The 18458-nt window shown below is 38.9% G+C and overlaps 1 protein-coding gene across 1 annotated transcript in view; it reads right to left on the bottom strand.

Annotated features, from left to right (window-relative positions):
* LOC114637764 (ankyrin repeat domain-containing protein 26-like) overlaps positions 1 to 17546 on the bottom strand; it is a 32714-nt gene extending 15168 nt beyond the window's left edge. The window contains exons 1-4 of the mRNA XM_028786023.1: positions 17241 to 17546; positions 14901 to 14980; positions 14530 to 14623; positions 6421 to 6533 (exon numbers count right to left, since the gene is read on the bottom strand). Coding sequence (XP_028641856.1) covers positions 6421 to 6533; positions 14530 to 14623; positions 14901 to 14980; positions 17241 to 17414 — 461 coding nt within the window. The 5' untranslated portion in view covers positions 17415 to 17546. The remainder of the gene's footprint in view (positions 1 to 6420; positions 6534 to 14529; positions 14624 to 14900; positions 14981 to 17240) is intronic.
* Positions 17547 to 18458: the final 912 nt, after the last annotated feature.

Genomic DNA, 18458 nt, shown 5'->3' with positions numbered 1-18458 from the left:
GGGACCCTCCAAGAGCCATCAGGACACAGGAACCAAGGAACAGCCTTGGACAGGATCCTCCTGGTTTCCATCTGCACCCCAGAGCTGACTCTGTGCCACAGCTCTCCAGACCCAAATTCCTCCCAGAGAGAACTGGTCTCCCAGGAGTGCTGACACACAGGCTTGCAGGAGGGACAAGGCAAAGTCAGAGACAACAATCACCAGAGATAATCAGATGATGAGAGGCAAGGGTAAGAACATAAGCAACAGAACCCAAGGCTATGAGACATCATCAGAACTCAGTTCTCCCACCACGGCAAGTCCAGAATACTCCCAACACACTGGAAAAGCAAGACTCTGATTTAAAATCACATCTCGTAATGATGATAGAGGACTTTAAGAAGGACATAAGTAACTCTCTTAAAGAAATAAGGGGAACACAGGTAAACAGGTAGAAGCCCTTAAAGAAGAAACAAAAAAATCCCTTAAAGAATTACAGGAAAACACAACCAAACAGGTGAAGGAACTGAACAAAACAATCCAGGAGCTGAAAACGTAAAGAGAAACAATAAATCACAAAGAGAGACTACCCTGGAGATAGAAAACCTAGGAAAAAGATCTGCAGTCATAGATGTAAGCATCACCAACAGAATACAAGAGATAGAAGAGAGAATCTCAGATGCAGAAGATACAATAGAAAACACTTAAACAGCAGTCAAAGAAAATGCAAAAAAGCTCGTAACACAAAACATCCAGGAAATCCAAGACACAATGAGAAGACCAAACCTAAGGATAATAGGTATAAAAGAGAGCTAAGATCCCCAACTTAAAGGGGCAGTAAATAGCCTCAACAAAATTATAGAAAAAAATTCCCTAACCTAAAGAAAGAGATGCCTACAGAACTCCAAATAGATTGGACCAGAAAAGAAATTCCTCCCACCACATAATAGTCAAGACACCAAATGCACAAAACAAAGAAAGAATATTAAAAGCAATAAGGGGAAAAGGTCAAGTAACATATAAAGGCAGACCTATCAGAATTACACCAGACTTCTCAACAGAGACTATGAAACCTAGAAGATCTTGGGCAGATGTCATACAGACACTAAGAGAACACAAATGCCAGCACAGGCTACTACACCCAGCAAAACTCTCAATTACCATAGATGGAGAAACCAAGATATTCAATAACGAAACCAAATTTACACAATATCTTTCCACAATCCAGACCTACAAAGGAAAATAGATGGAAAATGCCAATACAAGGAGGAAAACTACAACCTAGAAAAAGCAAGAAAGTATTCTCTTTCAACAAACCCAAAAGAAGATAGCCACACAAACATAAAAATAACATCAATAATAACAAGAAGCAACAATCACTTTTCTTTAATATCTGTTAACATCAATGGACTCAATTCCCCAATAAAAAGACGTAGACTGACAGACTGGATACATAAACAGGACCCAGCATTTTGCTCCATTCAGGAAATGCACCTCAGTGTCAAAGACAGACACTACCTCAGAATAAAGGGCCAGAAAACATTTCCCAAGCAAATGGTCCCAAGAAACAAGCTGGAGTAGGCATTCTAATATTAAATAAAATTAACTTTCAACCAAAAGTTATCAAAAAAAAGATAAGGAAGGACACTTCATGTTCATCAAAGGAAAAAGTGCACCAAGAACTCTCAATTCTGAACATCTATGCTCCAAATACAAGGGCACCCACATTCATAAAAGAAACCCACACGCCTTTAATCCCAGCACTTGGGAGGCAGATGCAGGCGGATTTCTGAGTTCGAGGCCAGCCTGGTCTACAAAGTGAGTTCCAGGACACCCAGAGCTACACAGAGAAACCCTGTCTCGAAAAAACAAACAAACAAACAAACAAACAAAAAAGAAGAAAAAAAAGAAAAAAGAAACTTTACTAAAGCTCAAAGCACACATTGCACCTCACACAATACTGAGAGAATTCATCACTCCACTTTCATCAACAGACAGATCATGGAAACACAAATTAAACAGAGACACATTGAAACTAACAGAAGTCATGAAACAAATGGACTTAACAGAACATTTCATCCTAAAACACCTCATGTTACCTTCTCTAAAATCAACCATTCAATCAGTCACAAAACAGGCCTCAACAGATATAAGATGATTGAAATAATCCCATGCATCCTATTAGATCACCACAAACAAAGGTTGATCTTCAATAGCAACAAAAAGAGCAGAAAGCCCACATACACATGGAAGCTGAACAACGCCCTACTCAATGATAACTTGGTGAAGAAAGAAATAAAGAACGAAATTTAAAACTTTTTAGAATTTAATGAAAATGAAGGCACAACATACCCAAACTTATGGGACACAATGTAATCAGTGCTAAGAGGAAAACTCACAGCTCTAAGTGCCTCCAAAAAGAAACTGGAGAGAGCATAACTAGCAGCTTCACAGCACACCTGAAAGCTCTAGAACAAAAAAAAAGCAAATGCACCCCAGAGAAGTAGATGGCATAAAATAATCAAACTCAGGGCTGAAATCAACCAAGTAGAAACAAAAAGAATTATACAAAGAATAAAAAAAAAAAAAACAGGAGCTAGTTCATTGAAAAAAATCAACAAGATAGATAAATTTTTAGCCAGACTAACCAGAGGGCACAGAGATAGTATCCAAATTACAAAATCAAAAAAAGGGGGAAATATAACAACAGAAACTGAAGAAATTCAAAAAATCATCAGATTCTACTACAAAAGCCTATATTCAACAAAACTGGAAAATCTGGATGAAATGGACAATTTTCTAGACAGATACCAAATACAAAAGTTAAATCAAAAACTGATAAACTATCTAAACAGTCCCATAACCCCTAAAGAAATAGAAGCAGTCATTAAAAGTCTCCCAACAAGAAAAAAAACAAGACCAGAAGGGTTTAGTGGAAAATTCTATCAGAATCTCAGGCCGATACCTAAACATAGCAAAAGCGATATACAGTAAACTGGTAGCCAACATGAAACTAAATGGAGAGAAACTTGAAGCAATCCCACTAAAATCAGGGACTAGACAGGCTGCCTGCTCTCTCCCTACCTATTCAATATAGTACTTGAAGTTCTAGCTAGAGTAATTAGACAACAAAAGGAAGTCAGAGGGATACAAATTGGAAAGGAAAAAGTTAAACTATCACTATTTGCAGATGCTATGATAGTATACTTTAGTGACCCCAAAAATTCCACCAGAGAACTCCTACAGCTGATAAACAACTTCAGCAAAGTGACTGGATATAAAATTAACTCAAACAAATCAGTAGCCTTCCTCTACTCAAAGGATAAACAGGCTGAGAAAGAAATTAGGGAAACGACACCCTTAACAATAGTCACCAACAATATTAAATATCTTGGTGTGACTCTAACCACACAAGTCAAAGATATGTATGATAAGAACTTCAAGTCTCTGAAGAAAGAAACTGAAGAAGACATCAGAAGATGGAAAGATCTCCCATGCTAATGGACTGGCAGGATTAATATATAGTAAAAATGGCCATCTTACCAAAAGCAATCTACAGATTCAATGCAATCCCCATCAAAATTCCAACTCAGTTCTTCATAGAGCTAGAAAGAGCATTTCTTAAATTCATTTAGAATAACAAAGAACCCAGAATAGTGAAAACTATTCTCAACAATAAAAAAACATCTGGGGGAATCATCATCCCTGACCTCAAGCTGTACTACAGAGCAATAATGATAAACACTGCATGGTATTGGTACAGAGACAGGCAGGAAGATCAATGGAATAGAATTGAAGACCCAGAAATTAATCCACACACCAACAGTCACTTGATCTTTGACAAAGGTGCTAAAACCATTCAGTGGAAAATACAAAATTTTCAACAAATGATACTGGTTCATCTGGCAGTCAACGTGTAGAAGAATGCAAACTGATCCATATTCTTATCTCCCTGTACAAAGATCAAGTCCAAGTGGATCAAAGACCTCCACATAAAACCTGATACACTGAAACTAATAGAAGAGAAAGTGGGGAAAAGCCTCCAACACGTGGGCACAGGGGGAAAGTTCCTAAACAGAACACCAATGACATATGCTCTAAGATCAAGAATTGACAAACGGAACCTCATAAAATTGCAAAGCTTCTGTAAGGCAAAGGATACTGTCAATAGGACAAAATGGCAACCCACTGATTGGGAAAAGATCTTTACCAATCCTATATCTGATAAAAGGCTAATATCCAAAATATACAAAGATCTCAAGAAGGTAGACTTCAGAGAACCAAATAACCCTATTTTAAAAAATGGGGAATAGAGCTAAACAGAGATTTCTCAACTGAGAAAACTCAAATGGCCAAGAAGCACCTAAAGAAATGTTCACCATCCTTAGTCATCAGGGAAATGCAAATCAAAACAACTCTGAGATTCCACCAGTTAGAATGGCTAAGATCAAAAACTCAGATGACAGCAGATGCTGGTGAGGATGTGGAGAAAGAGGAACACTCCTCCATTGCTGGTGGTATTGCAAGCTGGTACAACCACTCTGGAAATCAATCTGGTGGTTCCTCAGAAAATTGGACACTGTATTACCTGAGGATCTAGCTATACCACTCCTGGGAATATACCCAGAAGATGCTCTAACATATAACAAGGACTTTTGATCCACTATGTTCATAGAAGCTTTATTTATAATAGCCAGAAGCTGGAATCAACCTGAATGTCCCTCAATAGAGGAATGGATACAGAAAATGTGGTACATTTACACAATAGAATACTACTCGGCTATGAAAAAAAAATGACTTCATGAAATTTTCAGGCAAATGGATGAAACTTGAAAATATCATCCTGAGTGAGGTAACTCAGTCACAAAAGAATACACATGGTATGCACTTACTGATAAGTGGATATTAGCTCAAAAGTTTGGAATACCCAAGATTCAATTCATAGACCATATGAAGCCCAAGAAGGAGGAAGACCAAAGTGTGGATGCTTCAGTGCTTCTTAGAAGGAGGAACTAAATACTCACAGGAGTAAATATGGAGACAAAGTGTGGAGTAGACACTGAAGGAGGGGCCATCCAGAGACTGCTCCACCTAGGGATCCATCCCATATACAGTCACCTAACGCATATACTATTGCAGATGCCAAGGAGTGCTTGCTGACAGGAGCCTGATATAGCTGTCTCCAGAGAGGCTATGCCAGAGCCTGGCAAATACAGAGGAGGCTCCTCACAGCCAACCATTGGACTGAGCATGGGGTCCCCAATCGAGGAGTTAGAGAAAGGACTGAAGGAGCTGAAGGTGCTTGCAACCTATGAGAAGAACAACAGTATCAACCAACCAGACCCCCTAGAGCTCCTGGGAACTAAACCACCAACCAAAGAGTACACATGGAGGGACCCATGGGTCTGGCTGTATATGTAACAAAGGATGGCCTTCTTGGACATCAGTGTGAGGAGAGGCCCTTGGGCCTGAAGGTGTTCGATGCCCTAGTATAGGGGAATGCCAGGGCGGGAAGATGAGAATGGGAGGGAGTACCCTCACAGAGGCAGGGGGAGGGGGGATGGGATAGGGAGGTTCAGAATGAGAGACCTAGAAAGGGGAACACATTTGAAATGAAAATAAAGAAAATATTCAATAAATAAAGAAAAAATATGGTGGTATAAACATGATTGTTCATTTCATTTTTTGTGTTTGAGACCTAATATATACTTTGTATGCCAACCTTATTATCTACAGGTTTTACATCCAAGAATTCCACCAACCATGAATTTAAAATTCTCGGGGAAAACGTCTGTATTCATGAGCATACATACGGCTAACAAACTAAAGCGTAAGAACATATAAATCTCATGTGAACATGAAAGATGCTAGTTCAAATGAGTTTATCCTTTCCATGTGTTTTATAACTGAAAAGGAGAACGAGGTAGAAAAAGTAAATACAATCAATGTAACTGTGCTGGGAAAGAACAACAAAGAGAGTTTTAGATATGAACAGGTTTGAACCTTGAAGGAAAGGAGATTACCAAAATTAGAAACACATGCACACATGTATACACACACGCACATACATACACAGACACATAAACACAGAGACACACAGACACACACACACATACACACACACAATGTTTCAGAAATACAGATGCAAAGTAGAAGACAAAGGGTACAATGAGAGTTACACCAAAGGCATTGCTGTCACTGCTGCCAAAGCCATTAAAGAGTGATTCTTGATACTCAAAAAATATTCCTCGTTGTCTTGGGTTTCTGGAGTACATTTAAAACATAATCACTTTTGGTTATAAAATGGCAGATACATGATATTCAGGTATGCATTAAGTTCAAGTTAAAACAATTGCTACATAGCTGAGAAGATCTAAAACATCAAAGTCTATACTTTCCGGGATCATTTCTATAATTCATTACTAAAGCATCAAGTCTTACCTACGAAGTTCCTTTTCTAATTCTTCACTTTTCTCCATCTCATGTTCCAAAGCACGTGCCAGGGATTGTGTTGACTGGGTCAGTTCATTTCGTTCTTTCTTTCTGTCTTCAGTCTTTGACAAAATATTTATAAGTAGATATTTTTTTAAATACCCAGAGAGTTATCCTAATTTCTTAAAACAGCATTTCTCATGAGTTTATGGTTAAAATTTACATTAGAGACGGTTTATAAAATGCCAACTAGGAAAATTCAAATAATGACTTTTGTTAAAACACAATACACTGAGTTACACATTTGTCATAGAAGTTAAACTACTGGATATATTTGCTAAAACAGAAGTTTTGAGTACTTGGAAGCTGACAGGTGAACAAGCTGGAGAAGGCAGAATTTATTATTTACTCATAAATGCCAGAAAGCCCAAGAGTATCATTTACAGACACTTGACCTGACAGTCATAAACTCTGTTAGGCCTGAGTGTTCACTGACTGTCCACAAGCAGACATTAGATGGGGTAACAACCAACGAAAACCTGCAGGCTACAAAAGAGACTGCAGGTTTCTAGTTTGGGGGTTGGTTTTAGATAGGCTGTCAGTCCATGCTGGCTTAGAGTAAGTATACAGTGTAGCCAAGAGTGACCTTCTGTCTCCACCTGGCAGGAGAGGAGATTACAGGTGTGCCACTCGTTGGTTTGATGAGATTGATCTGTATAGCCATGCTCAGTCCCCAGCTGATAAGCTGTTGGAAGGATTAGGAGATACGGCCTTTTTGGAGATGTGTCACCAAAGGTGGACTCTGAGGTTTCAAAAGCTCACACCAGTCCAGGTACCTCTCTCAGCCTGCAGACCAGAACGTAACTGATTGGCTACTTCTTCCGTCCTATGCCTACCTGTGTGCTGCCATGCTCCCTGCCATGATGACAGAAAAATAAATAAATCCGGTAAAATTCTGTAAAGAATGTTTACATGGCTTAGTGATTAAGATGTTATTATACTGGACAGGAGAGATGGACTGGAGGCTAAGAGCACTAACAGCTCTAGCAGAGGACCCAGGTTCAATTTCCAGCATCTACATGGTGACTCACAAACTTCTGTTAAATGTGCATGTGGTGCACTGACATAAATGTAAGCTAGACACACATACACATAAAATAAATAAAATTTTAAAAGATGCTACAGAACTTTCATTAATAGTTTTAGATATCCTAAAGTGTTTAAAATCATTCCTTATTAAGACAACTTTAGAGCATTCCTCTTTGGTTTCTATTACATTTTTCATCATCACTTAACTTGAAATGCGAAAAATTCTCATTCTTGCGTGCACTAGCCCAGGAGTGAGTACTGACTTCCCTTCACTGTTTCTTCACTAAGTCTTCTCTATCTTATTTGTTGTGGTGATTGGAATGAGAATGGCCCTTATAGGCTAATAAATTTGAATGTTCAGGCCCCAGTTGGTGGAACTGTTTAGGAAGGATTAGGAGGTACGGCCTTGTTGGGGAAAGTGTGTCACTAGAGTGGACTTTGAGGTTTCAGGCCCAGTCTCTCTGATCTCTGCCTGCTGCTTTTGGATAAACTACTGCTCCAGCACTGTGCCTGTATGCCTGCTGCCTTGATACCTGCCATGATGGTTATGGACAAACCCTCTGAAGCTGTAAGCATTCCCCCAATTAAACACATTCTTTTATAAATGCCCTCAGTCATCGTGTATGGCAACATGAAAATAACTTAGACACCTGCAATGTGCCTGTTTCCTTAGGATTCAAATACTCCTTCCAGGAGGGACTAAGAAGATTCTAAGATTCAGGAAGTTAACAAAACCTAAAAGACTCAGAAAGCTCTGAAATGTACAAGAGTCACAAGGCCTCTCCCCAGTGTTATGAAAGTGTAAACAGTTGTCTAAGAGAGCAGATGCTGTTGTGAGTCTCACTCTGATTTATGCAGTGAACTCTAGGAATGAAGCTCATAAGTCATCACTATGCTGGCACTGGCTTCTCAGTGATGCGTTTACTTTTGAATCACCAATGCTCCTATAAGTAACCTTACTGTTTTACCAAGCTACACTGAGAGCCATTTCTTTGATTCTGCTATTGCTATATATGGGATGACAAGACCTTTGTTTGTGTCTCCTCAGGAGAAGTCACATACAGCTGAATCAACTTTGTCATTTTGTTTTGTTTTGTTTTGTTTTGTTTGTTTTTATCAGTGTGTCTCTCTCCTTCCTCTGGACTCTAATATTCTTGGATAAAGGATCACATCTGCGTGGAACAGAGACTGAAGAAAAGGCCATCCAGAGACTGTCCCACCTGAGGATCCATCCCTCATCCAGGCACCAAACCCAGACACTATTGCTGACGCCAAGAAGTGCTTGCTGACAGGAGCCTGACATAGCTGTCTCCTGAGAGGCTCTGCCAGAGCCTGACCAATACAGATTCAGATGCTTGCAGCCAACCATCAGACTGAGCACAGGAACCCCAACGGAGGAGTCAGGGAAAGGACTGAAGGAGCTGAAGGGGTTTGCACCCCCATAAGAAGAAAAACAATTATCAACCAACCAGAACCCTCCCTCTCCCAGAGCTCTCAAGGACTAAGCTACCAACCAAAGAGTAGTTTGATACAGCTGCATATGTATCAGAGGATGGCCTTATCTAGCATCAATGGGAGGGGAGGCCCTCAGTCTTGAGAAGGCTCCATGCCCCAGCATAGGGGAATGGTAGGGCAAGGAGGTGAGAGTGGGTGGGTAGATGGGAGAGCAGCTAATAGAAGCAGGGGAGGGAGTGGGATGGGGCTTGTAGAGGAGAAACTGGGAAAGAGGACAACATTTGAAATGTAAATAAATAAAATATCCAATAAAAATGGAGAAAAAAAGAATCTCATCTGCAAGACTATTTTTAATTACTCAGAATCTCATACTAAAATCTTCTCTCTTTTCTTTTTTTTTCCCCTGAGAAGAGTTTCTCTGTGTGGCCTTGGCTGTCCTAGAACCTATTCTGTAGACCAAGCTGACCTTGAACTAACAGAGATCCAAATACTTCTGCCTCTTGAGTGCTAGGATTAAAGGTATACACCACCACTGCCTGGCCTAAAATATGATTTTCGATCCAACAAATCCAATAAAAAGTTGAAAGTCAAAAAAGTTGAAAGTCATCAAGATCTTTTAAAATATTTATCAGCCAGGCAGTTGTGACACATGCCTTTAATCTCAGTACTTAGGTAGCAAAGGCAGGCAGATCTCTGTAAGTTAGAAGTCAACCTACTCTACAGAACAAGTTCCAGGACAGTCAGGGTTACAAAGAGAAACCCTGTCTCAAAAATGCAAGTGTTATCAGATGCTGGGGAGGATGTGGAAAAAGAGGAACACTCCTCCATTGTTGGTGGGATTGCAAGCTGGTACAACTACTCTGGAAATCAGTCTGGCGGTTCCTCAGAAAATTGGACATAGCCTTATCTGAGGACCCAGCTATACCACTCTTGGGCATATACCCAGAAGATGCTCCAACATATAACAAGGACACATGCTCCACTATGTTCATAGCAGCCTTATTTATAATAGCCAGAAGCTAGAAAGAACCCAGATGTCCTTCAACAGAGGACTGGATATAGAAAATGTGGTACATTTACACAATGGAGTATTATTTAGCTATTAAAAAATGACTTCATGAAATTCTTAGGCAAATGGATGGAACTAGAAAATATCATCCTAAATGAGGTAGCTCAATCACAAAAGAACACACATGGTATGCATTCACTAATAAGTAGATATTAGCCCAAAAGCTCGCAATACCCAAGATTCAACTCTCAGACCACATGAAACTCATGAAGAAGGAAGACCAAAGTGTGAGTGCTTCAGTCCATCTTAGAAGGAGTAACAAAATACTCATGGGAGCAAATATGGAAACAAAGTGTGGGACAGAAACTGAGGGAGGGGCTGTCCAAAGACTGTTCCACCTGGGTATCCATCTCATGTGCAGTCACCAAAGGCAGATGCTGATGTGGATGCCAGAAAGTGCATGCTGACAAGAGCCTGATATAGCTGTCTCCTTAGAGGTCTGCCAGAGCCTGATATATATAGAGGCAGATGCTCACAGATAACCATTAATCTGATCATAGGGTTCCCAATGGAGGAGTTAGAGAGAAAACTGAAGGAGCTGAAAGGGTTTGCAGCCCCATGAGGAGAGCAACAATGCCAACCAACCAGAGCTCTCAGGGTCTAAACCACCAGCCTGGGAGCACACAGGGAGGGACCCATGGCTCCAGCTGTATATGTAGGAGAGGATGGCCTTATCGGGAATAGGTGGGAGAGGAAGTCCTTGGTCCCATGAAGGCTGGATGCCCCAGGTGGGAGTGGGTGGGTGTGTGGGGGCACATCCTCATAGAAGCAGGAGGAGGGGGGATGGGATAGGGGGTTTGTGGGTTGAGTAAAATGGGGAAAGGGGACAATATCTGAAATGTAAATAAAATATCCAATAAAAAATTAATTTCAAAAAAACAAAAAACAAAATATATATATACATATACATACACACATAAATACATACATACAATAGTAAAAATAAAAGTCTTTATCCTGGGCCTGAACAAATGGCTCAGTAAGAACACTTGATGCTCTGGCAGAAGACCTGGGTTGAGTTCTCAAGCAACTACATCATGTGGATCACCATCTCCTGAAACTCAGTATCAGTGCTATCTTCTGAGCTTTGCTGGGAGAGCACACATGTAGTGCATACACAAATAACCACATACACACACACACACATACAGGCACTCACACATGTGAGTACACACATACACACACATGAAATAAGTGTAAGAAAAGAATCTGCAAGGAGAAAAACGAGCACTATACATTCAATAACTCCAGGATACAATCAGGAGGCCAAAGCTATGAATCTACAGACAGAAGGCTAATCTGAGATAAACACAGAAAAGGCATAAGAAATCTATTCAGTGAAATTATGGAAGAAATTCCAAAAATATAGTGATATGGACATTCAAACACTAGAAATATGTAGAAGTCCAAGTAAATATAACACAAGAAACTTCCCACAATATATTATTATCAAGATGCAAAAATGCCAGTGAAGAAACAATAGTCAATGGTATCAATTAAGTTAATAATTATTAAATGTAAAAGAAATTTCTCCTTCCCTAGAAAGGCAGAAATTTTAGAATAACACGGGACCTCATAGTAGGGACCATCAAACCAAGGAAAATGTGAGATGATGTACTTCAAACCAAAAGATATCTTTTTTGACCAAGCTAGCGCTTCAGAAATTACCTAAAGGAATACCATAGAAAGAAGAAAGAAAGGTAGTCTGAATCATGAGAACAAAGGAAAGATTAAGTTCCAAGAGAGGGGTGTCAGAACCCAGATCAGTAGGAAGAAATCTGTCCCTATGCCAACTGTACACCAGGCACTGACCTCGGTGCCTGCTCCACACTTTCCTCTGGGAGCCACAATCCATTTCCACAGTCTTTGTTTTAGAAATTGATTCTAGGGAAGGTTTGTGCTTCTAAAGCATCAGCCACTGAAAGAATTTTAGAATGCAAGAATATCCACATCCCTTATCTGCCTAAAGCCAAGGCTAAGGTCTCCTGGTGGAATCAAGTGCATAAAACAGCTCTAATTTTCACCCACTCCTTTACAAAATAAGCACTGTGCCAAAACTCCCTGTCGTCCAGGGCAAGGCTTCTCTCCTAGGATGTAGAAGCATTCTGATTTTAATCTAAGATAATTCTGACAAAGTCACTTACAATGAATTCATTCAGTTTGATATTTCAATAAACATTAAACCTGTTTCCAGTGTGGAGTCTGTTACTTGAGATTGCATGGCTCAAATGCTGAACAAAGGCTAAGGCAGCTGTGCTATCTGAAACGTTTAGGACCATCCATCCAGCTGCAGGGCAAAGATCAGATGTCCACACAAACCAGAAGGTAACTGCACTCAGGTAATAAACTTTGCTGCCAATAGTTCAAAATAGGGGCAGTTTACCCTTTGTGCACCCCCAAGTCCCTGACTTCCACTGGAGAAGAAGTGGGTATGGTTACTCTCTCCTCTGTTTGGAACCCCAGGACCCCTTAGCCTTTTGGCATAAACTATCCTCTTAACCCATGCTCTTTTCATCAAAAATGTCAAAAGTTCTTTTTCTTGTGTTTGTTTTGCTATTCCAGTTTGTCTGGTTTTGTTTTATTCTTCTTCTTAGATTCCAGTTTGCTTTCTAAGGAAAGAAAGAAAAGGTGTGGGTTGAGATGGGAGAGAAGGTGGTAAGCAACTCAGGGAGGAAAAAACCATGTTAATGATCATGGGGTTCCCAATGGAGGAGTTAGAGAGAAGACTGAAGGAGCTGAAGGGGTCTGCAGCCCCATGGGGAGAGCAACAATGCCAACCAACCAGAGCTCCCAGAATCTATACCACCAGCCTGGGAGCACATAGGGAGGGACCCATGGCTCCAGCTGTATATGTAGGGGAAGATGGCCTAGTTGGGCATAGATGGAAGAGGAGGTCCTTAGTCCCATGAAGGCTAGATGCCCCAGTGTGGGGGAATTCGAGTGTGGAGAGGTGGGAGTGGGTGGGTGGCTGGGTGGGTGGGTGGGTAGGTGGGTGGGTGAGTGGGAGCACATCCTCATAGAAGCAGGAGGAGGGGAGGATGGGACAGGAGGTTTTTTGGGTGGGGGGGAAATGAGGAAAGAGGATAACATCTAAATGTAAATAAAATATCCAATAAAAAAATCTATCCTAACCCAAAAGAAAAAAAAAGAATATCTTGCTTGAAAAAAAGTTTATTTCCAATAAAAGAAAAATAGAAGAAAAGAATGTCCAAAGCAAGACCTTCAAGTAATACAACTCCACCACCATTTAGGAAGGAGGTGCCATGGCCTTGACAATTGCTTATAACAGAGCAACTACCATTTTATCTGCTTTATGTACTGTGATATCCTGTGTGAGCCCACCTGCTTCCTGCTCCATATTTAGACTTCGTTATGTCCCTGAAAGACCCCATTACCAACTGAGCCCTTTTGTGTGGTGCTGGGCATTAGACCCAGGATGTTAGGAATGCCAGGCTCATGTTCCACAACTGTGGTACGGCCCCAGCTGTAGTTAATCATTTACAGTGCTAGACTTTTCTATAAGCACCAGAGTACCAACCATTTCTTTCTTTTGAATAATCTACTTTTCTAAACAGACATGATGATAAGGAGATTCTTCTCACATGGCATTCAACCATATTGTATGGAAGCCTGTGTCAGATAGACATCTCACCTTCCCTGTCTAGACTCTTCACCTCAGAATGTATATATCAACTACTCTCTAGTGAAGAAACCTATGATCTGAGAACATTCTAGAAGAGTTGAGTAGACTAGAAATGACTGTTTAATTTAATTGCATATTTCTAATTCATTCATTTGAGCATCTATAGAAAATCCCTCATTACATTTGAATAAGTTTAAGAGGCTTAAGGTACTAAAATAAAAGTTTCGATTTTTGATATCCTAATATATTTCTCTATGACACTTATATAAAGAATGTCTATTAGAACTCTTATTGACAGAATACTCTTTATTGATATATTGTCATATTATAGATTCAGGAAAAGCATAGTAATGAGTGGACTGATTAACTAATAAGAATAATAAAAACCTTTCCAATGTCTCTTCAGTTCTAAGGAACATCAGTCATGCAAAGAGATAAGTCAGTAGAAACAAATACATCATTCTGGCAACTCAGTACTCATAGTACAATCTTATGATCCCAATTTCTTTGTCTAAAATATTTTTAATTATGTGTTTACAAGTGTTTGTGTTTGGTAATGCGCACATATAAAGGTCTTGCTAGACAAGATTTTGACAACTGAAACTCAACATTTCATGTGTGTGAAATGTTGGATGTCAAAATCTTGTCTAGCAAGATCTTACTACACAAATCATTAATTCTATGAATTCAAATTCTTCTGTTAAGTCAAGAGGACTTGCACCCTTACATGTACTATCACTGTGAACACAGAAACTTTTGTCAATTAAATCTTTCCTGTTTCCTATAATTTTCCCATAAAGTAGCACTGAGGACAGAAAGTTTTCCCTTTGTGGTGGCAGAAATGAATAAGAGACTAACTTACCAAATCTTCTCGTAACAGTTGACGCTCAATCTCTTCAATTTCTTCTGCTTGGTTCTTTACTGAGTCTTCTAACTTGAGACAGTCAACTTCCAGCCTAAAAGGATTTTACAGAATATACTCAATTCTTATTGATTCAATTCTTAAGAAACTGAAAAGAAGAAAGATGGTGGAATCCAGGGTCTTGCCCATGGAAATTATGTAGCAAAGCACTGACTTAAATCCCAGCCTGAAATTAGGCACTGCACATAACTTAAAGTCTCTATGGCTTAACAAAGGTGTGTTTATTGCCCCAGCCAACACAATCTCCACACTACATTGCTGATCAGATTTACAAATATTTAAGGTATTTTGCATTCGGCTTTAAGTCATACTTCCATAGCAGATGTTCCATTCTTGCAGAACTCAGGACACCTTCTCTCTGTGCATCTTCTTGTAACTGTGCCTCCTGCAACTAAAACAAAGAAGAAAACGAAGGAGCCTATGGTAGTCATCTAGAACATATTTGTCCATCAACTATTTTCATGCTAAAATTCTACTCAAAACAGCTGCATCCATTCACCATTTAGCTTTTGTTTACAGGAGCTTCCATGCTGTACAGGCTGAGAACAGAGTTGGTAGAGCAAGAACCTTATTCCTGTAAAGCCTATAACCATATGTTCCATTCCTGTATAAAAGTTATCAGCTTCTGCTCATGAATGGAAGCACATGATTCTTGTTTTCAAATTATGTATTTCAAATTAAGTATCATGTTGATGAGTGATCAAAGGATAACAATAATAAAAACCAAGATGATCCTCTGAGTGACAAGTGAATGATTCATGAAATTGAGTGGCAGTGTCAATATAGATGGGTCTATATCCTGGCTCCACTGAACTAGAATGAATTAGCTTTCTATACTTCAGTGACTCTGACTCTAAAATGAAGAGATTCATTTATCTACAACAGTGAACGCCTATAATAAGAGTAATTGATAAGGAACCGTATATGATATTTGCTTTCAGCACTCGTACTTTGTGGTTTAAGTCATGATAAAAGCTGGTATTATAGGTACTTGGCACACCAGTAAAGGTCTTTTATGCAAGGGGTGCTATACTTACACTGCTGAAAGCAGCAGCTGCCCATAATTTGTCCCTAATAATTCATAAAATTCAAACTGTACAAGCAACCAATACTTCTTGCAGGATATTGGATCACACTGTGAACCCCAAGATTGTGTTAATTATTGGAAAAAACCTGAATTTTGAGTTATGGTATAACACACTCTTAGCACATAGCTTTAATCTAGGAGCTTTCTGTTTAAATATCATAACAGGATTAAATAAAGTCAACCCTTGGTCAAGAGGCGGAACGAGCAAACAGTTGACAGGAAATGAATATAAAATTATTAAGAAAAAGGAGCGAGAGTAAGAGGGAGTAGGGAGGACAGACAGAGAGACGCCCAGGAAGTAGAAAGGAGAGACATTCATTGTGAAGGAAGTTTTTTGAGATGGTGTAAGAGAGGCTATGGCTTCTGGACCATTGGCTGAGGAGGAAGGTCAGCTGGATGCTTGCCCTGACCCTCTGAGCTAGCAGGCTTGCAACACAGCATACGGCTCCCAAGTCTTCATTAATAAAATCGAACAATTAAGATTTTATTTAAAAAAAACAGCAACTTCTTCTACTTATAATTAATAATTAACTTTTTCTCAGTACTTAACTTTCAGAATGATGATCGTATAGTAAAACGCAGACAGAACCTTTTACCCAGCGTGTAACTGGTGTAGTGCCTGATAAAGACCAGCATACTATTGGGCTCTATTTTGAGATCAAGGTTCTTGAATCAATGCATTCCTCATGGGTATTCATGCTGAGTTGCCTCACCCAGAACTCTGAATAGTAGTTGAAGGGTATGTGGAGTGCATATCAGGAAAGTGGTAGCCAGACAAAAATACTACAAATCTTCCTTCTCACTTGGCTACATAACAAGGAACCCAAATCTCATTTGTCTCCATAGTTAGAAAAACACATTTTGTCTTTGACAAAATAATTATCTATAAGAGTAAGTGCTTTCAATTTTTATACTTAATTTCTTACCCATATTTAATGGGTAAGCATTTTATCCTAACAGGTTTTATCCTAACAGATTGTTAAGCAAAAATGTGTTCAGTTTAAGTAAAAGTTACATGTTTATCAAATATCATTTCTCCTTTTGTAAATTTATACTTATACAAGATTATTGCTTAAACAAATGAACAACAATACAAAAACTGAAAGAGCAATGTGAAATTACAGGCTAAGTTACAAACAAACAACGACTGAAATAGTAAGGTCAATAATTTTAGCTGTATTATAATTTCATCACAAGATGAGAATTTATTTAACACCTAATAATACAACAATACACTGGTTATACAACAGCATCATGGTCAGCATCATGCCCCACACATGATACTGCCCAGCGTTACAACAGATGTGCTACAGTTGTGTAAGTAGAACCTTTGGTGTTTACAAATGATGAAATTGTCAATAAACATGTTTCTTAACTAGTATCCCTTTTGTGACACAACAGATAGATAGATAGATAGATAGATAGATAGATAGATAGATAGATAGATAGATAGGGTAGATAGGGTAGATGGGTAGACAGATAAATGAGTATAAATAGATATTATACACACAATACACAAATTAATGTTAATCAGATATGAAAATTGCAGTAATAATCAATTTACCTGTGCCACACTGTTGTGTAAAGCCTTTAAGTTCATACTTAGATTCCCTAGGAACATTTCATGTTGACTGACTTCAAATTCTTCATCATAGCATTGATGGTACAGTGGTGACCATAACTGTCTTCCAAATTCTTCATGATATTGCCTCTCCCCACCTTCTAACTCAGTTTTCATTTTTCCATCAAAACAACTATCATTTATTATTTTCTCATTTTGTTTTAAGGTATACCTGCAATTAAATATGCTAATATTAATATTTATTGTGGTATTTGAATGAAAATGGTCCCATTGACTCAGATAATTGAATGCTTGATCCCCAGTTAGTAGAACTGTCTGGGAAGGATTAGGAAGTACAGTCTTGTTGGAGGAAGTGTGTCCCTGGGCACGGGATTTGAAATTTAAAAATCCCACACTAGTCCCAGTTCACTCTGTCTCTGCCTCATGCTGCAGCACAGGATGTAAGCTCACAGCTACTGCTCTAGCACCATGCCTACCTCCCTGATGCCACGCCCCTTTCCAAAATGGATGATCCTTTTGGAACCAAGAGCCTCATAACAACACCTTCTATATGTTGCCTTGCTCATGGTATTTTGCCAATATAAAAGGAAGTAAGATATTCACTCATTAGAAAGAAAATGTTAATAATTGTAACTGAGATTTTCATCACACTAATAAATCAATACCTTATTGACTTAATAAAACTGCTTCATCCCATTTAGTTCACATGTTTTTATTTTGTATTTCAGTCACTTTGAAAGTTCATACATACTCGAAAGACAATAGTAAAAGAACATTTTCTTGACTGGTAAGTTTGCTTAAAATTAACTCTTGTAAAGAATATTTTAAAAGTCATTTTGAAATTATTCAGCTATGGTGCAAATTGAAAATCATCTTTTCTACACTAACATAGTTATTTCTCAACTAAAATAAATGATTTGAATTTAATCATTTTTTAAACTTACGGCTTATGAACAAATTTCTAAAATAACTAGAAATTACATTTTATCTTTCTAAACTATGCAAGTAGCTGGGCATGGTGATGCATGTGTTTAATTCCAGAACTCAGGATGCAGGTAGATCTCTGAGTTCCAGGACAGCCAGGGCTGCACAGAGAAACTCTGTCTCAAAAAAATAAAATATTACAAGTAGCCCCAAAATGATTTTATGGTGTTGATAGCACCTTGAAATGCCACTACACACTAGCTGTCTGCACATTGC

Source organism: Grammomys surdaster, unplaced genomic scaffold, assembly GCF_004785775.1.
Source record: "Grammomys surdaster isolate TR1022 unplaced genomic scaffold, NIH_TR_1.0 125428, whole genome shotgun sequence".
Taxonomy (NCBI): domain Eukaryota; kingdom Metazoa; phylum Chordata; class Mammalia; order Rodentia; family Muridae; genus Grammomys; species Grammomys surdaster.
This window is presented reverse-complemented; position numbering and strand designations above follow the sequence as displayed.